Here is a 24,347-nt window from a genome sequence, read left to right on the forward strand (position 1 = left end):
TCTCAATCCAAATTCTGTCTCATTGACGTTCTCCTCTTTGATATCTTCAAAATCAAGTGCAACCCCAACATCGCCCAACATGGTTAAAATGGAAGTGTCAACACCTGAGCTGTGTTGTACAATCTCATTCTGTATCTCTTCAGGTATCCTCAATCTTATGGTCAAGGCAACAAACCAAGACTCCACAGTACTCATTCCTCCTCCATCTACCAACTTGGCTCTCTCCAAATATCTCTCTGGTAGCTTGATAAATGCCTGTAGCCTAGGAATGACTAAGTCCTTGACTGGAAGGAAATCCTTCCACTCCCCTTCAATTGTTCTGAATTTGTCTCTAATAGCCACCAATGACCTGAATGTCAAGATAAAAGAAGGCAAGAAATTTTGTCCATCTTGAATTATATTACTGGTCCAATCTTTGACTTTGCGCAACTGAGCTAATATCTCTTCTATGTTGCTCCCACTGTCTTGAGGAAGGGCTACCTGATGCAATTGTTGGATAGGTTGGCAATCTCTCCAATACTTGTTATTGGCCTCCAGTTTTACAACCCTCTCGTTTGTCTTCCTTAACCTTTCTCTAATTGAAACCATGTCTTCTGGGATCTCGTCACATTCCATGTCATCCGTGATTCTTCCCAAGTTATGCTCAACTATCTCATACTCCTGGGCTACAATCCCATCCAATGCCTTGCAATCTGAACTTTCTGGTGACCCTCATCATTGTTCCTGATTACCTTTGCCACCGTTTTTGCAATTCGTTTATGTTTCTTGCTATCCTCCTTTTCCACTAACCCTAGAATATCTTCAACTGTTCGAATAATCACCACCTCGCCTCTTGGCATAAGCATTTGCCTTAACCATAGTGGTGCAATGCATCTCCCCAAATCTGGATTTGGTTCAACTAGTAAACCATCACCAACGGCCTCGAGTGCTTGGCTTAATTCCTCAATATCAAATGGCCTATCTTTTTCACTAGTGACTATCACATCATCTCCATGTTGGTTCTCCGAGAGAGGAGAGTACTCGGTACTGTCATTGTAACCGCTTGATTCCGAATCAGAGCTCACCTCTACCGCAACCCCTTGTCCACTTGCATTATCCTCTTGGCCTCTCGCCTCAATTATGCTCTCCCTTGACGGTGTTGCATTCTGTCTCTTTACTGGAGGCTCATGATGTTCTTTATTTTCTCAACCTCCAAATTTATCTTTTTGCCCTTAACTGCTCTTTGTTGTTGGCTATTGCCCCCACCTTTCTGTCTGACTAACTCTACAAGACCTTCTTCCTCCGGTTTCATCTTCTCATAAGTAAGGCATACCTTCTGACTGTGTAATTGCCTTAACTTCCCATTGTACCATGACACAGTGTGTAGATCAACTATCCTTGTAACTGTCTCTACGAAAAGATCCCGATGATCATCCCAATCCACTGAACCCAATTCAATTCCATCCACTATATCATAATCTTCTCTTAGCACATTTTCATCCTTTTCCAATTGCTTGGGAATATCAAGGCCTCTCCATCTAATTGCCCTCATCATGCCCACTAACAATCTTGAGAAAGCTAGCTTCCTTACATGAAAGTCATCCTGTGCATTGGCCCAAAAATCTTCTATAATAGTAATATGTTCAAATGTGCTTTCGTGAGATGCCTTGATAAGACCATTAGGATCAAATCCTTGTCTTGCTCTATACCATCCTAGATGATATCACTCTAACTCTTTCTCCATAGCTACAAAGACGACAGGATTCGGGCAAGTATCATTGCCTATTCCAAATGAGAAGGTAATCCCTATCTCATCTTTAAGTTTCATCATCTTGTCATAATGCTCAAGTTGCTTAGGCAACTCCATCAAAACTATCTTGTTGGGAGGGTACCTTGGGAAGTCTCTTGGGACAAATTGTACTTCCTGCCACTCTAATATATGTGAATTACAAAAATTGGATGAACCAACTCCTATACTTCTTAACTTTTACTTCTGCGAAAAGATAGGATCCCATATAGAATTGTTTTTGATTTTGCACTGTCCTAAGCTGCAACTCTAGTTTTTGACTAATGATTCTAGCCCAATCAAATTTTCTCTTTCCAATTTCAATTTCATCAATAGAATAGTACATCCAATTCTTGAATTACATACCTTGAGCCACACCCATGATTCGGCTAAGAAGCACAATTAGATCGCCTTACTCTGATTTGAAATCTGATCTGGTGAGCTTTGACGATTTGGTGACTCCCTTCTTGCCCTCGTGTAACCAATTCTACTTTAGATGAATAAAGTAGGCCTCCTGGTTACCCTGAAAGAACTTGGTTGTTTGATCCATCGTTACCACTATCATGCCTCTATGCTAGGGAATATTAAATACTTCTTCGACCACTTGTCCGCTAATGTTAACCAACACTCTCTTCCCTTCATCAAAAATGGACTTGGTAACAATATCGAACCGGGATGCACACTCCATTACCAATTCCGAACAAGGCAATGTAGGAGGGAAAGCTGCCACATGTACAATTCCACTCTTGTAAATCTTCTTTGCCATGGGGGATCCTCCTTCCTTCAATCTATCCTTCAACTGTAACATGTTCACCGTGCTGATATTGGTATCACTTATTTGCCTCACTTTCAAGAAAAAAGTGGTCTTAGGGATCATGTCTTCCTTGTCTTTTTTGGTATTTGTTCCCTTTGGGTTCTTGCTTGCACTAACATCTACCATCCTAAACACTTATTTATGCCCCTTCGTTCTAAATGATATGGACTACACTTATCAATCCCCAACATTCTTTCTATCGATAGAATCTAGCTTATTTCTGCCTCTCCAAGTCCTATCTCTACACTTATCAATCTCCAACCTTCTTTCCTAGGGGTGGGACTACCACTTATTTCTGCCTCATTGTTACTTTAAGATGGACTACACTTATATCTCCCAACTCTAATCCTAGGGTGGTCTGGCTTATTTCTACCTCTCCAAGTGTCCTATCATGAAATCTACACTTATATCTCTCAACTTCAGCCTATCAATGGAATGATGAAGTTGTGGATGATGAGTGCAAGAAGAAAATAAGGGAAACAAACCAAGCAAGAACAAGTAATAGAACCCACCTTTAAAACCAATCTTCACCTCTAAAAATGAATAGAATTTTACCTTAAAACTGCCTTTATCAATAATCGGGCCCTCTTCAAGTTCAGATCAGATCTTGGAAATTTAATCCTCCTTGCAAATAACAATGCCCTAGCAAAAATTAGAATTTCAACTTCCTTGAAATCGCCCACACTTGCCAAAAGTTAGATCTTAAATCACACTGTCCTTTCATCAAATAAAATCGCCAAATTCTAGAAGAGAAATCGCTACTAAAGATGGAGAAATCAGTCTTCAAAAAAAAATCACCCAAGCTAGAAAAAATCAGATCTGCTCCAAAATCGTCCTAGGGCAAAAATTTGCCCAAACAAGGAGAAAAATGCCGCCAAGAAAAGGAAAAATCTGTCCCAAAAATCACCCAAGTCTGAAATTCGCTTCCCTTAGAAAAAAATCGCACATCCAAGGAGGAGGAAAAAGGAATGAGGAAATAAGAGGGGAAGCCCCTCTTATACCAAACATTTTGCCTCTCCAAGTGGACCGACCTGCCTAAAGGGAAAACAAAATTAGATTAGTTCCTTAATGCCCCAAATTTAAATTCAACATTAAAATTACTTATCCCTATAGTGAAATTGGCCCATTTAGTCGCTAGTTTTTATCAAAAACTGCAAAATAGAAATAAGGTAAACCTAGGAGATGTCAAATTTTTATTTAATAACTTTTTTGCAATTAAAATATCATTAAAATCGAATTTAGCAAGCCAAAATTAATTTTCAATTCTAAATTACCAATTTCCTTTAATATTTCAAAAATCCTCTAGGCTAAATTTCAACCAATTTAATGCGATTTTGCAATTTAATCCAATTTCAAATTTTGCAATACACTTTCAATTTTATCTATTTTTTTTTAAACAAAATAATTTCTTTTCCTAGCAGTCAAAATTCAAACTCCAATTTCAATTTCACTATCAAAAATTTCCTTTTTCGCCCAAAAATTCAAGATTTTCCGAAATGACTAAATCTAACAAATTCATCTTGAAAATGCTCAAACTTATACAATTATTTCAAATTTTCAACAAAAAAAAAATTCCTAGTCCAAAATTTGCAATTTTATCCTACCAGATATCATTTTAACCATCGAAAAAAATGTTGTTGAATTATGTTTGGCCTAAGGATAAAATTACATGTTTCGGAAAATAAAATTTAGAACCAGGTGAAAACATAAACCCAATCAAATCCCTATTGGCCTGAAGGCATCCAAGGTGTTAAATTTTCAAATTGAAAACCTCTGAACAACTCTAGATTCGCCAAGGCAAGTGAAAAAATTTCCAACACCGCAAAAATTGCCAAGGCTTGCCCGAAAAAGGCGGTACCTAAAAATATTGGGGCGATGATATGAAAACCTCACAATAGGACCCAGGTGTGATTCTTCAACAGGCTCTACAGTTCAAATGTCATGGCATGTTCCCACTCTCAAATTCCTTTAGCCTCAAAGTATGTCTGAGGTTCACACTATGAATGTTGGCCATGAGAGAGAAATTAATTATCTCTGTAGGTTTGCTCTTTTTCCAAGCAATTGTCCCATCAATGAGCTCATCATCTTGAAAATCAGCGAGTGTCTTAGCCCACCACTTAGGCCTGAGATGAGGAGGACCAACATTAGCATCAAGAGATGCTCTATGATCAAGTTCCTCATTGGAAGAATCTGGATCAAACTCGAGTGAAGCATCTACAAACCTAGGTGATCCTGTAGGAGAAGTCAAAGGTGTCTGTACAAAAATCACTAGTATAACTAGAGCTACTGGAGCCCTCCCATCAGGTGGACCTAATGGAAGTTGAACTCCCAAATCATGAGCCTTCATAGGCTGATCTGCTGAATCGGGAATAACAGAAACAGGCATGAATGGTCCTCGTTGCTCATCACAATTGTAGAGGAGACGAGATGTCTCAATGTCAATCAAGCAGTAGCCTTTGTAAAGACTATCGTATTCAGCAAGCATGAGTTTTTAACTCTTGGCATCCAACTTTGTGCTTGACGCATCAGGGATCCAAACATTGGCAAGAGAGCCAAAAACCTTCAGGCGACTAATTTTGTGCTTGCAACTTAACTAGGCCCCTTCTGGAGTCTTATCTTTGACCACCACAGTGGGTGACCGATTCAAAAAGGTAAACTACAATGTTAACTGCTTCAGCCCAAAACTTTTTTGGAACATGTCTATGGTCAAGAATGGATCGAACCATCTCAGTGACTGTTTTGAGTTCTGACGTTCAACTACATTGTTCTACAGTGCTGTGTGGGGTGTGCTTTACTTGCACTTGATGCCATGAGTATCACAGAAGCTATAGAATTCATTAGAACAAAATTCCCCTCCATCATCTGACCTAAGAGCAATGATAGATTTCAAGGAATCAACAAACAACAGAAAATACCTGAACCCAAAATCAGGAGTGGCCATAGGGTCATAGATATTGGCATGAACAAGCTGAAGTACCTAAAAAGCCTATCATGAATCACCACTTTTGAAAGGTGTGCGATGTTGCTTCCCAACCTAGCATGCATTACAAACTCCAAGCTGTTGAGTCTGAATCTTTGGCAATCCGAGAACAAGCTCTTCCTGAGCAAGCTGAGAGAGATAATGCACATTTAAGTGCCCATATCGCTGATGCCAAATTGAGCTGACAGAAGACCACCAAGCAGTCATAGCTAACTACCGAGAATCACCAGAATCAGCAAGTCTAAAAAGACCATGATTCTCACTACCAACTACAACAACAGACTGAGTCTCCTTATCAATGATGATGCACTGATGTGAACTGAAAGTGACATCCAATCGTAGAGTGTCGCAACAACTGACTGAGAGTTATTGAGTTTCATTCCTAGAACATAGTACACATCGAGGAAAATGAGATTCGTCCCACCAGACTAAATCTAAATCTTGCCTTTGTCGACAACAATGTACTCTACCCCACCACCAAAAATAACTAAATCTGAAAAAAGTTGGTAGTCAGTGAACCAGTCTCTACGGTGGGAGAAATGACGAGAGGTACCTGAATCAATATAGTAGGCAAGCGACTTCACATGATCTGCAAGTCTTTTGGCCATGAAGGCATAAATGGAAAATTATGTCTACTTAGTGTGCTTTGCATTGTTCGCTTTGGGTTGCAAACCAGAATGCTTAAATTGGGCAGCTGAGTGTTTCTGACATTCAACCTTCATGTGACCATACTTTTGACAATAGTTGAATTGAATTTCTTTTTCTTGGAACCTTTTGATACTAGAGAAGAGGACTTTTGTTGAGAAGATTGTTGTGAATGAGACTTGCCCTTATCCTTCTGAAAGGATTTAGCAGCAAAGGCTTGCTTTATGGAGGTGGAGCTCGAACTACTATCGGATTGTTGTTTCAACCAATCTTGTTAAAGTAGAAGTATGCAAAGATTTGTAAAGTTCAACTCAACACCAATACAAGTAATGTTGAAAGTCTAGATAAAATGCTTGTAGGACTTGGGTAAACTTTTGAGGGTTATTACCACAATGTCCTTTTCCTCCATCCTATGTCCAATGGCAAGATCACAGATTTCCTGAATCTTATTCAAATGTTCCTGGAACGAGTTCTTGAGAAAAAAGGCCCTGCTTTTGTCTAAAGTCTCATTAAGTTTCTTGAGATGCTCCCATATCTCGGCAGTTGTCTTGCTAGATGGAATTTGAGGGAGTTGATCATCAGCTCCAGATAATTTGAGAAGCATCATCACCTCTCGATTATTTTGATCCCATGTATCCTGATCAATACCAGCTACAGTTGAACGTTGTGTAACACCCAAAACAATCTGATCAAGTATTCCGATATTCAAATATTGTTAGAATCCGCTGCTTACATGTGCCATAATTTGGACCATTGAATTTCTTATTTCCCTCAAGCAAAATATTTGTCAAAGATCCCATAGCACAATTTTTTGTAAAGAAATTTGAAAATTTGTTAAGGCATGTACTTTGAGGATAAAAATTGGAAGACCTAGAAAAAATGAAGAGTTACGTGGAAGAGAGCTTGAAAAACTAACAAGAAATATGTTAATGGATTTTGGATCCGCTGGCTCAAAAAATGAGGCACAAAAATCAAGGCACCCGAAAAAACGAACAACCTAGTTGAGCCCTTGAAAAACCAACCCAGTACAGAAATTTGGGGTTTCAAAGAAAAACATGCCAAGTCCTAAAAAAAACTTCAACTTCAAGGATTAGAATGGAGTTATCTAAATTCAAGGATTTCAAAATTAATCACACGTTAAGGGAAGGTAACTGTGAAGCTAACACTTTATCAAAATGGGCAGTTTCCTTTGGTAATAAAAATGAAATGATGTTTGAAGATTTTAAATTAATAAATATGGCAATAGATGATTAGTTTACAATAGACAGAAGTTTGGATTAAACATGGCAAGGAGGTCAATAGTATTTAAGTGTGTTTTAAGTCTTTCAATGGCTGTGAGCAATTTGATGCAACAACCTACAGTAAATTACTCTGAATAATCTAATCATTATTAGAGCTTTTTGGGTAAAGCGAAGTTCATTTAATAATAGGTGATCGCAAGAAATCTAAAAAAGATTGCAAAATAAGGCAGACGATGACAGTTTGTGCTTTGTACATATCAAAAGGACTGTTATGACATTAATGAAATGACAGAAGTAATAATGGTGTGAAATGGGAAGCATGTGACTATGAAGATTTCTATAAGACTAAGGGTAAACAAAGGCATTCAAGCTGAAGGCAGAGTTAGATATGGAAGTTGCAGATAATAGATAAATAAGGTGAGTTTGGCAGTGATGAAAGCCACCTTTTCTGTGGGCACCAACATAAGGCAACAGAAGGGTCTCAAAGGGCTGGCAAGGGCAGAAAGGTTGCATGGTCTGCTCAAGATTAATAATGCCAACATGATTTAGGCGGTCATGGGGTGTTAGGCCCAACAATTTTAAGAAAGAAAGAGGAAACTGAGAGTCAATCTGGACGTTATCTCCATGGTTATAGCATGGGATTTTGAATTAGGAGAAAGCACAGAAGAAGTGAGGACAATTGTTACTGCTTCATTTGAATGGTCTGTGCAAATTTCTAGGCAATGACAACAAGGGAGTTACAGAGACATCAAAAGGAACAGTATTTTCTCAAATATGGCAAGGACGTAAGTGTGGAGTAAGAATGATTTGTTGCATGCTATCACAGGTTTAAAATGTGAAGAATTAGCACCCATGAACACCGGACAGAGTTGATTCCAATCATACCACACTCCTCTGAAGTTTATAAAAGGATTGGAAAAGTTATGCACATTCTGTTTCCACTGACAACTGGTAACTGAACGATCTTGGTCAGTTTGAGGGAAGTTTCAGAACATTGATCTTCAATATCAGTCTATGCAGTTGCTTGTAATTCATACATTGTAACCTGAAGTGGTATTTAGACTGGGCATATTCAGATGGAACAATTTCTGCAACAACATAAAGAGGTCAGATTGTTGTCAGCATTCCTTCTCTGTGATTTCGATCTTGAATAATATCCAATTGTTATGGTTTTAGTCCTTGTAACTTATTCTCAAATATGAGTTGGATACTAGTGTATAGACTTGCCAACAAGAGTGGGAATTACAGCAGCTCACTTATTAGACATTGCATTGCATTTGTTTGACATTATAATCTATCTGCCATACTTTTGCATGTTGCAATACATGTGTTATACATCCAAAACATCAAAAAAGAAATCAATCATCTGAAAGTCTGAAAACACTTACAATAATAGCAAGCATGCTGTTTGGCAAAATGCCTTGTAGATTGAAATGGTAAAAAGGGTGAAAAAATTGGGTCAATTTCGGGTTAGCACCTTACACATTGGTTAGATTATTCACATGGATGTAGCATTTATAGCTGTAATGTCCCTTTCTAGAACATTTCCAGTACCCTAAAACAATAATCCTTACTCAAAATGATAATGGCATGACTGAAATTACGAATTAATTATAATATTCAGATTAAAAACTTGTGACATAATTCTAGAAAATAGATCATATTCTGATTTTTTGCTCGAATTCTCCTCCAGACTCTGAAGATTTTCTCTTGTACATCTATGCTTTCAAATCAGCTTGACTCAGAGGTTTTTGTCTCTAACACAGCAATGGCAATAAAATGTTTTGTCATTGAATGTACAATTACTCGGAGTTTTGTCCTCAGACTGTAAGTGTAATGATTTATACTATATACTCAATGCAATAATAAATATACATATAATCATTTTTCCCAGTTGATGACTATATACTCAATGCAATAATAAATAAACATATAATCATTTTTCCCAGTTAATACCTCCTCTCATTGTAAATATCTATCTTATATATCTTATTGCTCCATGGGACACACCTCTTGACTTGTGATAAACTATAATTTAGTTTTGAATTTATTCATTCTTTAAAGCCAATCGCAGATATCTTAATTTAGACACTAACTTTAAATCTCCTTTAACTACCCTCCTTGTTGATGTTTTATAGCTGCAGGAGTTATCATCTACCTATCATGATTGTGCATACTTCAATTGCTCTCTAGCCTACTCTGTTTCATGATGTTGAGTTTTTACTTCCTTGCTATGCCTGGCAGCAGTTATATTGTTTTATACTGCTGACAAGTTTATTCCATCTCTGCTATTCATTCACTAATGTCTGCTGTCAGCTTCGTGTGCTCAAGTATCTCAAATGGTTCTTGTCTAAGGATGTTTCTCTATATGTTTTATGATCTTTCGTCTTCTTAATGTTACTAACATCACTGATTATCATTCTTCAGGTCTTGGAATCTTTTCAAGGTGAATCAACTCTTCTTACCATTAATATGAAGGGTAATCAAGCACTGAGTTTTATGGAATTTATCGTGCTTGCTGTCAATGTTATTGTTGATAAGGACAAAGACCACACGGCTATTGACATGTACTGGCATTTTTGTGACTGCCAACGGGTATTAATGCTTCCAGATGCGATGACCTTCTGGGCTTCCTCCCGTTTTAATCTTGCTGGGTGGTTTCATGTGCTGGTAGAGTTTGGTGTGTGCAGTGATCATTGAAGATAAGATAAGATTTGATAAATTTATTCATGTCCAACAAGAGACCAACAAGGGTCTAAGGGAATGAAAGTTTACAAACAAGGGAAACCACTCACAGCAGGGACACCAAACAGTGCCTACGAAAGAACAAAGCAACAAAGAAGCAAAGGAAGACACCAAGGAAAGGACTGGGGTCCTTCCTTGGCCGGAAGAAGTCCAGCACCGAAGGATAAGGAATAGGGCAACCAAGGGTCCTAGATTGTCTCTGAATACTATCGGATGAAGGCCGGAAGAAGTCCAGCACCGAAGGATAAGGAATAGGGCAACCAAGGGTCCCAAATTGTCTCTAAATACTATCGGATGAAGGGTGTCATTGTCTAGTGAGTCCACAACAAGGTCTCATTGATTTGATGTGGTTGGGAGCAGTAAGTGCATAACTGCCACTTCCTATCCCTAGCGGGGCACATGGGTGCATCAAAGTCAATGATACGCTAATCCAAAGTTTGGTGCTGAGGAAAAAAGAGCTGCAAAGTATGGTCCTGAGGTTGAGTGGCCTCTCAGAGATAGAGCGCCAGACAATGCTGGTCAAAGTAAATGAAAAACGCCAATAAGGACCTGCAATCTCTAAAAAGACAATAAAACCTCCCTCTAATCTCATAGTAGATAGGACAACGAAAAATAAAGTGAGTCTCAGTTTCGTTCTCTGCAAGGATACATAAATGGCAAATACGATCTTTTCTCTCGATGTGATGGTCAATCTGGAATCTATGACGGTGGGATCCAACTCTGAAGGAACCAACAGAGATACGAAGGACATGGCACCAACATCGGGTCAAATATGCAAAATGCATGATAATCCCATCATGGATATCTAATGAGTGCTCAGCATAAAAGGCCATCGATGGACACAACCCTCCCAGAGGGTTGATCCAAGTCGTCATAATGTACTATCTGTATATATTGAGTCTCACATGCTTGTTCAGGTCCTAACGAGAAGGGTGGAGGTGAGCCAGAGCACCCAAAGAAAACTGGTGGGGGGGAGAGACAATCAATCTCAATCCCAATTGAACCCAGCAGAGTAGTGGCTTGAGCGTACCAACAACAGACCTTGGTGGCCAAATCAGAACAAGCAACGATGATTGAAGAGCAATAAGGCAGGTAGGAATATTTGTTGCATCCGCCAGTCAAATCCACAAAGCCCCGAGAGGTAAAGAAACCAAATCATATCGAAGATGACTGCAAGTTTGTAGAGGTGAGACCCAAACTCGACCAAAATAACACTGCAAAGAGTGGAATAGTTACCTCTGATGATACGCCTGAGGAAGATGTTTGAACCCGCTCAACCAACGACCCATCGAAATCCAGGAGGGAGAGGCCCCAAACCACTGAACCATATAAGACTGTGGGTCTGATAAAAGAGTGCAAGAGGGACAATTTAGAGGAAGTGTCCTGAAAGTGATGTCTGAACCACTATCTCTCTAACATGGCAATGGAGCCCAACCTTTTATTAATCCTAGGCAGAATAGCAGGTCTCAAACTAAAGTGGGGGCCAAAGAACTTCACCCCGAGCTAAGTGTTGAAGACCATAACTCAAGTCTTACTCAGGTTCACAACGAGTCGACATTGGTCACAAAAAGAAGCTAGCCTATCAAGAGGCTTCTAAAGCCACTGAGGAAAATAGGCTAGAAGAATCACATCGTCAGCAAAGAGAAGAATAGAGATCATGACCTGGTGTAAGTAGCTGCAGTCACCGAGGAGCAAGGAATCTTGGAGGAAAGCCTCAAGCTCATCAATATAAATGCCAAACAAAGTGGGGGGGAGAGGGCAGCCCTGCTTCACCCCAATGGTGCTCTGTATCGGGTCTGAAAAACCCTCGGGAGTCCTCAATCTGCCCACAACAATCTCGCAAAGCCTCATCATCGTTGTCAATTGAGTCTCTAAAACCCCAATGTCTTTGAGTCTTTGGAAAAGTGCCACCTGAGGGATAAGATCAAATGCCTTGAGAAAGTCTACAAAACAGCAGTAACCTTTCGTCGAGCAGCGACAAGCCTCCTCAATGATAGTCAGCAATGTCAAGTTATGGTCCATGATCTGAAAGTTCGCCCGAAAACCTGCCTGACCTCTTGCCCTACAATGTCACCTATCAAGTACACTAGTAAGAATAGCATTCAGCCTAGAAGGAAAGTGCAATATTATCGTGCCTAATCAAGAGCCATTCTAGTGCCTATTTTTTGTATTACAACTTCTCTCTTTTTATAATGACTCAAGTGAAGATAAAAAAATATTATCGTAAGCAAAAGATAACTTTTATAGAGCTTGTCTTAAGGATTATGATAATTCTTGTTTGTTTCACGGTGTGTGATTCAACTATGCATGATAACCATTCAAATTGAATCCCATGAGTCTAGTGCATGTGTGAAAGATTACTCCCAATGTTCTGGGCATGGTCAATTTGTTGTGTTTAATCATTTCATTATCGGCAGTATCTGTGAGATACTTAAAGCCTTATATGTTTGATATACAAGCAACAGGTGTATTTGAACTATGATTAAGAAATATTGCTGGATTTTTAAGAGTTAACAATCATTGGTGATCTATTCTTGTTTAAGCTTGAGGACTTAGTATTTGCTTGAGCATACAATAAAGATCTTGTGGAGCTGGGTTTTTCACCCTCCAATGGAGGGTTTTCCCAGGGTAATTTTGTGTCCTCTTTTCTTTTGTCTTCTGAGTTTTAGTATATTTCATTTCTATGTATTCTGCTTCAAATTTTAATGCTTGCGACGAGTTTATGCATTGGTGAATACCTTCTTATCTTGGGAAAACGTCAATTGGCTTACTTTGAAAAGAGAACACTACAATCTAGCTTTGCAAAAATCACTTTTCCTCCAGCAATATCGATTTCAACTTGCCAAGCTTAATCATTTTTGCCAATACCAAGTTCCCAAATCAACTTTGGAGATTCACGATCCCTCTATCATCCTTGTGATGTAAGTAGCTTCTGCTGCAAAGCTCTGATATAATTAGGAATTGGAAATTCTAAACCAAGCAATGTTTCTCTCATTATCTTGGTTATATCCAACTTTGTACTACTATGATGTTCTTAATGTACTTGTCAAACTGCCAATCTTTTAATATTGTAAGGTTGATACCATCATCTAAAGTCTGAGGACAATTATTCTTCAATATTCTTCAGGCTTATGTATTGGTATGTTGGATTTCCCAATAACTTTCAATACCAAAACCAAGAGTTGGTAATTGGCAAGGTTTGGAATTTAAGACAAATCTTGTCTCATCCTCAAAGAGCAGAAAGAAGAAAAAAGACATCCTGCAATTTTTACTTCACACTCCACCTTACAAGCAACAAACAAAAGACCATTTGCAATCATCTTCTCTTGTAATACCTATTTAAATCATAAATCTTTTGATGTGCTTCTTAAATTATTTTGATTGTTTTCTAGTCTAAGTCTTGCGCATATTTCTTCCTGTCCTTGGCTCATCAGTTTGCAGTTCTACATTTTTTTCTTCTAAATCTATCCTACTAGAAATGCATATTCTCTGATCCTCAACCATCTTTGCTTTTAATTTCCTAGCCTCTTTCTTGCATTTTCTCAATTTATTTTTAGCATTTCTATGTTTGGTGCATAGTTCCTTATGTTAAAGTTTCAATACCTTTTTTTTATTAATTGTAGAATTGCACTTATTCTGTAGCTTTTTTATTTCTCCATGCGTCTTACAAGCATCCTTCCTAGCCTCTTTCTTGCATTTTCTCAATTTATTTTTAGCATTTCTATGTTTGGTGCATAGTTCCTTATGTTAAAGTTTCAATACCTTTTTTTTATTAATTGTAGAATTGCACTTATTCTGTAGCTTTTTTATTTCTCCATGCGTCTTACAAGCATCCCACGAGCATCTATCTTCACTCATCATTTTTAGTAATTTCTCAATCATATTATTGCAGTTTTCCAACTCTTCTTCTCAAATGCATAACTTCTCATGTTCTCACTCAATACTCTAAATTGAATAAGCTCATCCTTTAGAACTGCAGTGGCATTTTTCATGTTTTGTTTAATTTGTTAATTTCCCTGATTTCTCTTGGTGTCATACATTCTACTTCACCATCATGATAAAGGTTAATTGTGATCAAATTAGTGAGAAGTATGGCTTCCATTTATTCCATATATTTACCATTCAATAATTATTAACTCAAACAACCTGGTGGCTGAATTTCAGATCAGTTATTGACTGTGTAAGAAGCAAAATGATGTGTTCTACCAACGCTTGCCTTCCCCATCCCCACCCAACTTAGTCAAAACGTAGAACAGATGAGCATTACACTATATGGTATAATCTGCCTTGGAAGAGTGTCGGATGCAAACACCTCTTAACTCTCCTAAAAAGATAGCAAAAAGATCTTCACTCTGCAATAGAGCCCCGTTCACATGTAAGTGGTAGGTATGTTCTTAATATAATCCAGTGGACTAACCTTCCTCTTTTATATGAACTTACATTCACTAGTGTGATTTTCGTAGGGGTGTTGCAAAGGTTCAATTCAATGAATACCACGATAAGAAGATCAGAAATACTATTTTATGTCCATTTCAATTGCAGCTAAGCAGCTTTCACAAGTTATTCCTTGCTTACAAAAATACATCTCTGTGCACCATGCTTTTTCCGTTGGTTGTGCTGGGTGTTTATTACGGAACAATATGCTTCACTTAACCCAACTAAGATAAATTTTCTGCTCATTCATATGTATGGCATTAGATTTTGGTCTCGAAAAATAATAAGAAAAAATGTTGAACGAGATAATACACTGCAATGATCTTCGCCCCCCTCATTTCATTACTACCACAGATCCTAGGCAATGAATACAAACTATCAATTGCCATTGTTGAAATTCAAAATGATAGAAAAATGTTGCATCTTCCATCATGATGAATTATGGGAGTCTTGTGAGCATCAAGATCTCACTCCTTGGTACAAAGCCAATTTTGTATTTTTGCATAAAAGGATCTAGGCGATCTTTACTACAAGTCATATCTTTCACTTTTTCCCCATGCTTAGACTACATTCCATGATCACAAAATTGTTGGAAGAATGTGACAATAAATCATACTATTATCATCTTTTTCATGCTCTAAATTGTAATTATAATAATGACTAGAATGCTTCTCTTCATCAAGCATCAACTAGCTCAAGGTAACTATCTCTATTGTTCTTCAAGCACGATATAGTCACAACTTGGTGAATGCATCCATTTTCCTATGGTGTTCATGTTGGCTTCTCCTAGATTCGCCATGTGCAAACCAAAACTCTCCTCCCATGATTACTAATCAACCCATCAATGAACTCATTGGAACAAAGGAGTTGAAATATTTCCTGGTCAACCTTCATGTAGTTGATGAGTATTGTTATAAAGTTTTGATGATGATCTTGCAATTCCTCCTCATAAGGGTCAATATTAGACAAATCATTCTTCAATGCAGCATCACATGGCCCAGTCATTTCCATACATTGGAAATCATGATTATTTGGTTCCATTACTTCAATACCAGAAAATTGGATGAATGTTTCTTGGGCATTATCCGCAATTAGGATACATCTTCAATACATGCTATTAGCTCTTCTCCTTCCTTTAACTTAGCAGCTCTCTGTGGTTCTAAATCTTACTTCTCTTCTATCATCATTAATGATTCTTTTGAAGCTTGCTCCTTGATCTCCTCCTTGGCACTTTTTCTCATGTATTCATATAGATCTCTCTCTTCTTTAATAATGGTTCCCAAATGCCTCCAAGTACTCATCAAGGGGAACACTAGCTTTGATATCTTCTGACAAACTTCAGTACTTGTCAATAACTGTGGGGGCTTCAAGTTTGTAGAATATTCTTCAATCGGATCCATGTTCTCTTCTTTTCGTAGACTTCCAAATATTTTTCTATTAGAATACTCACCATTTTGTCTTTAGGACATGAGCTGGCAGGATTGCTGCTCTGATACCATTCGCAATGTCCCTTTCTATTAAATCGTCAGCAGGCTACAAGAGACTATTTTAGAAAAATGTGATCTCTCTGGACAGTATATTCCAATCACTTGGCTGTTTAAGGAATTTAAATTTGACTACCAGAAGCGAGCTTCCCTGTAGGAAGAAGATCTAAACAGGCCAAACAGAAGATTCACAGAGATGGGCGATGATTTTCTCCTCCTAAGGGAGTTTCAAAGGTCAACACTGATGGGTCTTCTAAGGGGAATACTGAACATGTTGGAATTGGTGGCATTGGTAGAGACAGTGATTGAGGTCTTGTGTTTTTTTTGTCTATCTATAAGGAGCAGCATTCTAATAATCTTGTGGAGGCTCTTGCTATTCTTCAAGTGATTGAGAGAGGGTGTTTCCTTGGTTGGAAATGGATTATCTATGAATCTGATCCATAGATTGCGATGGGTATACTGAATAAGCAGACATTGGATAGCGTTAATTGTCAATTAGCCTTGCTGGCAAAGCAGATACTGAATTTGTGTTCATTTTCGGAGTATATTTTTTGGTCACATATACCATGAGTGGAATAGAATGGCCGAAAATCTAGCCAAACGTACCTCTAAGAACCTTAACAAGTTGGATGTGCATGAGTGGGGCTCTTGTCCCCCAAATACTCAGCAACTTTGGAGAAATTAATTATGGAGGACAGGATTATGTAGTTGTTCTTCTGTGGGGTTCATTTTGGAGTTTGGCTTTGTACTCTTTGTTTTGATCTGAAATAAAAATTTACCCCCTTTCTCAAAAATAAAAACCCTTTCTAGAACATTTCTAACTTTTGCCCTAAAATAACACTTCTTGCTCTAAAATGATAATTGTATTAAATTTAGAAATGACTTTGACTGAGTCACTAGAATTATAAATTATTATAATATTCAGAATAATAATTTAGGCATGATTCCGAAAATAGACCTTTTTTCTTGAATTTCTGTTATAATTCTCATTAAAACTGTGTTGATTTCCCTCTAGTATGTCTACTTTGAAAGTGTTTTCAAATCCGCCTGATTCCCTAACTCAGAAATGACAATTAAGGGTTTTTCGTCGTCAATTGTATAATCATGAGTGTTTTCTTCCTCAAAAGTTTCTTTAACAGTTTGTACTCCTCAAAGAATGGAAGACATATTAGATAAATATATAATAATCTTTCACAATTTTGATTCCTCCTCTCATTGAAATAATCCCCCTTATATATCTTATTGCTTCATGGGACACAAACCTTCACACACCCTTTGACTCTTGATAATAAACTATAAGTTTAATTTTAATTTATTCATTCTTTAGTTTAAGTGCCATTTTCAAACTCCTTTTATTACCTTCCTAGCAACTACTTTATGCATTTGTGAATTACCTTCTTGTCTCGGCCAAATGTCTTATAAATTCATGTTTCCGTTTTCTGGGTAAATTTCAAAAAATGAAAATTGACTTATTTTGAAAAGAGAATGTTACACTAGCAGCATCCACTAAGAGATTGTTCTCAAGCATAAATTCAGAGTTAGGGTGATAAGTTTGTTTGATGTGGTTTTGTGACCACAAAGGAAAATTAAAGACAGAAGCCAAAGTAGTCAGCTTTCCTGAAATGTTCCACTTCAAGTTAATATTATATCCATTTCATGGGATATACTTTGATGTTACAATAGCTCATGTTGCGGGAATTTGGAATATGCAGCAACGGAGCCTCAGATTACACATGATTCCACAAAAGCTCAGAGCCTTGGCTTGAACATTAGTGAACCCTCCCTTGAGCTCTATTTCAATCAGATACCATTCAACTCGTTGACATAGCTTCAAACTAAGTAAGCAGGCATTACACATACATCCATAAAATCCAGGAGCCTTGGATTTGTCATTATAGATATAACTCGCCTTAGAGATCTATTTCAATCAGAAACTATTCAACTCCTTAACATAGCTTCAAACTGAAAAAGCAGGAAGCAGGAGTGTGTGCCCGTACTGGAAATACTGAATGTTCTACTCGCATCTTGAGAATTACCAAATTCACTATTATATCTTTGCTTGACATGATCTTTCAGTGCTTACCATTGCTACTTACGGGAAAAAATTGCCAAAAAAATTGTGTTTTGGACATGATAGACCCTTAGTTTTGACCACCTCTTCGTATATGATTTGTATGTCAAGAAATACTTTAATTTTTGCAATGCAGAGCATCAGAATTTTCATAACACCAAACATTCTCCTAATGTTAAGAAAATAGATTCTTTTGGTTCAGTTTTGATCTTAAATGTGATGGATAACAATCTTTTCACTTTCATTACAAAGTGATAACATCCATGTAGAAAATTTTATTGTCAGCATACATTGCGAAAGATCCATCCAATGTTAATCATTACAGTGGAAGTGGATGATACTATAAGTATACAGAACTGCCAGGGTAGAGGTACACCCCAAAGGCTTTCAATCTTGTGCAAGATATAAAAATAATAATTTCTTTAAATGCACTGTGATGCAACTACTCTCACGTAGAAATTTTGATCTGAGCAGTCTAGAGAAAATGCATATGTAGAGATTAACTGTCAGCATATAGAATGTTAATCATAAGAGTGGAATTAGATAATATTATTCAGAGCTGTCAGGATGCATATGCACAATAATAATTTGGTTATTGGTCTCTTGGTGAGAAGGTGAAAGGCTCCAAATGAGCCCCCATGGATCAAATCTGGCAGAGTGCAAGCTCCCCAACCAAAACGATCAGTATTGTGTCCCGGACAATTTTGGTCTAATGGATATCCCTCATTCCCTGACTCTTTGTCAAAGAAGTACCAGCTTAGACTCAAGCTCCTGATACCAAGTTGCAAAAAACTGACCCAGGGATGGTTAGACTTCAAACTTGGGAAAAAAGAATGGCATGTCCCCTTTTTGTGACTCAAAGAATATATGGTATTCTTTGAAACTGGTCCTGGTAATTTTATAGTTATGGAGCAACTTTATAAATATTGATTAAATAATATAAAAGGAATAAGATGAGATAAGCCTGTCTTGGGACCTACAACCAAATCAAATAATAATATAAACATAATGGATGTAATACATCTATGTTTAGGGTTAAGGGAGAAATACATTCATAGCACAATTCTAATGAGCTCAACCATAATTGACATAGGAAGGACATCATGAGGTACCTTAATTATATACATCCCTAGGCCCAAGAGCGGAACTCTGTCCCCTTGGCCTCATGTTGTCTTAATTATGCTAATGAGGTAGCATACCTAGTGGAGTCTATACACCATTCTCCTTCATCACGTTATCTGTATTTCCTCTTATGATTGAGGATCCCTTTCTCAGTTACCTCAATAACTAACCCACATAGAGTCGGAGGGAATACTGCAACAAAGTGCCCTTAACTCGACTGTGGGCACAAGAGTGAAATCTCTGTCCCCCTTGGCCTCACGCGGTCCTTAACTAATTTCATCAGGTGGTGTACCTAGTAAGGTCTCACTGTTCCCCCTCCTTGCACTTCCTTTCCTTCTCTAATATGGTCGATTGTTGCAAACAGTAGTTCACATTAATAATGCATAGATATGTATGTAAGATTCAAGCATTCATGTCTGCATATAATCTGGTATAATATATACATTCACATCTATATAATTGAAATAAATACATATGCATAAGTAATATGATTATTTCTTCACGCCACAACAATTTAAGAGGTTATTACATAAATTGCCCTACTACATATATGAATACTTCTGCTGTTGATTCAACTGTTGTTGACTGATCGATTGATTAAATGAATCCCTCTGATATGATGGTTTGAGGCATTGATGTATTATGATTAAGTAATTGTTGATTAGATAATTGAAAAGTGGCGATATAATGAATTGTATGTTTTCTTGTTCCCAAGATAAAGGGATGATTGTTTGCTTGATTTCTTGAGGAATAAACAATTGATGGATGAAGGATTTGTTTTGGTGGATTCATGAGAGGATGGTTGACAAATCCTCCTCTAGTGCTTGGAATGGAATCTCTTTGTACTTTATTAGTGAAAGGGTCACCTTTCATTAGAATTGAGTTGCCATTTTGCATTGTTGCCTTTGAGAATTATATATTATTCCCAAAATTGCTCTCCCTTTGATGTACTGCTCAAATGAAACATTCTCCCCTTAATATCTTCCAATGTGGTGAAGAGTCATACCTCTTCACCATGGCTACCCTTTGCAAAGGTCACAACCTTCCACAGTTACCACCTTTTGGACAAGTCACAACCCTTCGTCATTTATGCCCTTTGAAAGAGTCACAAAGCTTCGTAATTACTACCCATTCACAGAGCCGCAACCCATCATAATTTTTGTCTTTTGAAGAAGTCACTTCCATATTTTCTTCTCATTTATTTTTTCTCTTCTAATGATTATTCCTTGCTTCACACCTTCTCTTTTCTCTCCTTCCTCTCTCCCCATTTCAAATGGAGTTCTCTTCTCCCTTTTTATACCCAATGTTTGAGGGAGTCACAAATTTTCATTTCATGCCTTTTGACCCTTCAATAACTAAAATTAATCACGTTACATTTTAATTGTATTATTTTTTAACTTCAATTTTTATGATTATTATTCATTATTAAATCCTATTTTAAAAAGGGGGCATTAAAAATCTCTAATGTGATACAGCATTTACACAAAGTCCTGCAATGTGCTTATAAGGTTTCATATCTCAGAAATGATATCTACGACTAGACATTCTTTCAGTCCACTATTGAAAACTGTCTAGCACAACTGGACAAAAAGACTGATGAAACTAAACCAGTTCTTGACATGATTTCTGTCCCCTGAGGGATCATTCTCCAGCCTCTCTGTAGCTAAAACAATTGCAAGAAACTATTTCATATCCATATCATAGAATTATGTCCATACCAAATGGTTCATATCATAATTGTCGTGCTCACAAAAAATGTGTAAGATACTCAAATAAGTGACATACATCACCGCTAAGTTGCTGGTATGGGTACAGATATGGATACTAGTAATGCCAGTATGGCAATTTCTTTCCCTTCAGTACAGCAATTTGGGTACATGTGTATATATATATGCATGTGCATGTGTTATATGTACACTGATATATATATATTTACATATTTATTTATTTATTTACATAAAAAAGAAAGTTAAAGAAATATACAGAATCATAAAACTAAATATATTTGATGTATGGTACGTCATCATTGACAAATGTCAAATGTTAAAATCGTAATAAATATTCAATGCCATCTGATAGTTGATAGTTGAATATTCCACATCTATCTTTACCAATTGCATGTAATAGTGATAATTTGAGTTGTCTAAGTTCTTGATACTGATCTCCACATCCAAACCCTCTCGTTACAATCGAATTTCCTATGTGATGAGATTCCAATAACTAGTGGCGGTTTGAAAGTGGAGACTAATGGGCTTGAAGGGTAACAATGATAAGCTGCAGAAGGTGTTAGATGTAAGAAAAACCCAACAAAAAATAGAGAAAATGTGAAAAAGAGAAGAGGAGCAAAATGATCTTTTATTGGGTGAAATAATGGTTTTAGGTTTCAACTTGATCTAAATTTTTCGATTGTCTGGCCATCCTCTATGACTGTTGATCTGAGCCATCCACCAAATTCAAAAGGAGTGCTTTGCCTGGAGAGGAAATTGTAAAGACTTATTGAGTGTCTCTTTAGGCAACTGTTTCATTTAGATGGCTAAAAAGGAAAAAGGATATTTGCATGAAAGCATGGGTAAAAATTATTCTTGATAATAAAATGATAATTGGAGGATGCCTAATAAGTCATGCATCCATAGTTGTAAAACTCAGACTTGGCAAAAACTTAACAAGCACAAAAGTACAAATTTGCAAAAACTCAGCAAAACTTGGCAAAAATTTGGCAAAAAACAGCAAATTAAAAAATTACTTAATTTCATTAGAGAAATTTGTCTTCCATAATTCAATGACAAGATGTATCCAATGAGTACAAAAGTGTTTTCTATTAAATTTGATTGATTTGAAAGCAAATAGAGTCAAAATTGCATCCTCCTGTGAAATCCTAATATAATAGTTAGCTGAAAATTGTTATATATTTATAATGACTGCCTTTGATCGTCATCGTGATTCATCATAATTCATAAATTGCATATTACAGCATTCTACATCTTCCTCTTCTTGGTCTGGTGAGAAATTTGGGAGAGCTCTATAAATTTCTAATAATTTTATCTGAATCTTTGATATTGACATTATGAAATTTCATCACAGATTAATAATATTATGATAGTAATTAAAATTAGTTGTCTAAGTTCTCGATTTAGTTCTCCACTCTCATACCCACTCATTGTGATCAAATTTATTATATGACAGGAGATCCCAATAACTAGTGGGGTTTTGGCAGTGGAGAGACTCCGAGTTTTTGTGGAAAACTCGCCAAACACTCGGCAAGGTTTTACAATGAGCTTTTAGCCTGAAAATTGAGGACCAAAAAATTCACAGGTTTTTCATGACTTCTCGAGTTTTCCTCGAGTCTTCCATCTATGCATGCACCATAACTCCAAGTTAGAACAATTTTATTGGACAAGATATCCACATAAAATTCAATCTTAAATCTAGAAGCTTTCCACAGCTTTTGTTATAAGACAGGTAAAAAAATCCTTGATTATGTAAATGATAAATGGAGGATGCCTAAATAAGACATGCACCACAAGACAAAGTTATACCAATTTTATTGTACAATTAATCCAAATAAAATTCAAACTTAAATCTCAAAGCTTTCTGCAGTTTGTGCTATGACCTTAATGCAATAGAATTTGTTTTTATCGGTTGTGTTAACTCCATCAAGGATAAGAGATTACCTCAACAAGAGAGTATACTACTGTAAGCATCTCAAAGCAAATGGCGGAAAGACCACTAAACATTATGCATTATGGGTGGTCTCCTCCATTTTCTTCTTTGAGGATGAGATAAAGAGACTTCCATCACTCAAAACTTTCATTAATTGTTCAGTGATATATAGCTAGAGAGCCCTGCTCCAGCTGATAAAGAGAGTAACTGACAGAGGCTCCTCTTTGCAAAATGTTAGCAGCCCTCTCTTGAGTAACATTTGGCTTTCTATCTAGCCAAAATGTTAGTTTGTGTTTATAAAATAAAGATTTTTTCACTTAAAATAGCATTCTGAGCTTTGGTGAGTGTTCTTTGCCTTACACTCTAAGTTTATTTTTACAAACTAATGTTTCAACAGTATAATGATGTAAGTTTGTAACAACTGGCCATCAGTGCGAGCATTTTTTTCTTTTTGGATGAAAAGTCATCAAATATAATTTCAGTCATTGTCTGTTTCCAAGTTGTGGACAGTATAATTGATTCTCAGCCTTAATTGGGAAAAGGGTTATATTTACATTAATCGATTAGTGGAGATGTATAACATTCCTGACCAAGTTTGCCCTGAATAAAAAAAATTCAATAATTTTTCAACTAAATTTAGAAGAAAGAGTAGAGATGGGACCATTATCAAATTCTTTCAGGCTGACTGGCAAATCAAGAGAACATAAAAAAGATTTGTTCTTTTGCAGGTATTGCCAAAACAAGGAGGACAAGGTAAATAAACTTTTAAGATTTGTACAGCAAAACCATTAATTGATTTTGGTATAACTGAGGTTGACATGATACTTTATTGATAGGATTTAAACCATAACCCAATTGTCCTTCTGCAAAAGACAATCATACTCTGTCAACCACACGCCTAGACAGCCAGTACAATAATCATCCAGAGAATTAAAAATTAAAAAGAAAACAAGAAGAGATCTATATCTCATTTGGCAATTAGCTTAAAACTTACAGAATCTTGAATTTCCTCCTTGACGATATAGAATGGATCCTCAGCTGCAGACATTCTTCAATCTCCCACCCAAACACACCTGCGCTGAACCCCATTAGAAGAAAATAGTTCTGACTCCATCTATATTCTGAATCAATTATTTGCTTTAAAGTAAAATGGTTATTGAAATGGTCAAGAGAAGCAAAAGATGACATCATATGTACACATATTCAGTACAGGGAAAGATTACCTATTTGTTAGTAACTTAGTACTAATGAAGAATCCAACAAACTTTCATTACAAGCTAGATCAACGAAAAATTAAAAACTTACATTTATAAGAGAAAAGAAAACTAGGGCAAACTACACCTATTTGAGTTCAACTAACGTAATTCATTTGATTTTTTAAAAGTC

General features: G+C 36.8%; 1 protein-coding gene across 4 annotated transcripts in view; it reads right to left on the bottom strand.

The window, feature by feature from the left end:
• Nucleotides 1–24,347, bottom strand: part of SYP61 (syntaxin of plants 61) — a 74,957-nt gene that overhangs the window by 30,198 nt on the left and 20,412 nt on the right. For all 4 annotated transcript variants that reach the window (XM_089827025.1, XM_089827034.1, XM_089827050.1 and 1 more), the window contains exon 3: nucleotides 23,956–24,034. In XM_089827025.1, coding sequence (XP_089683151.1) covers nucleotides 23,956–24,009 — 54 coding nt within the window. In that variant the 5' untranslated portion in view covers nucleotides 24,010–24,034. The remainder of the gene's footprint in view (nucleotides 1–23,955; nucleotides 24,035–24,347) is intronic.

This window comes from Cupressus sempervirens, chromosome 1, assembly GCF_028749045.1.
Source record: "Cupressus sempervirens isolate cs-2001-9-10 chromosome 1, ASM2874904v1, whole genome shotgun sequence".
NCBI lineage: Eukaryota > Viridiplantae > Streptophyta > Pinopsida > Cupressales > Cupressaceae > Cupressus > Cupressus sempervirens.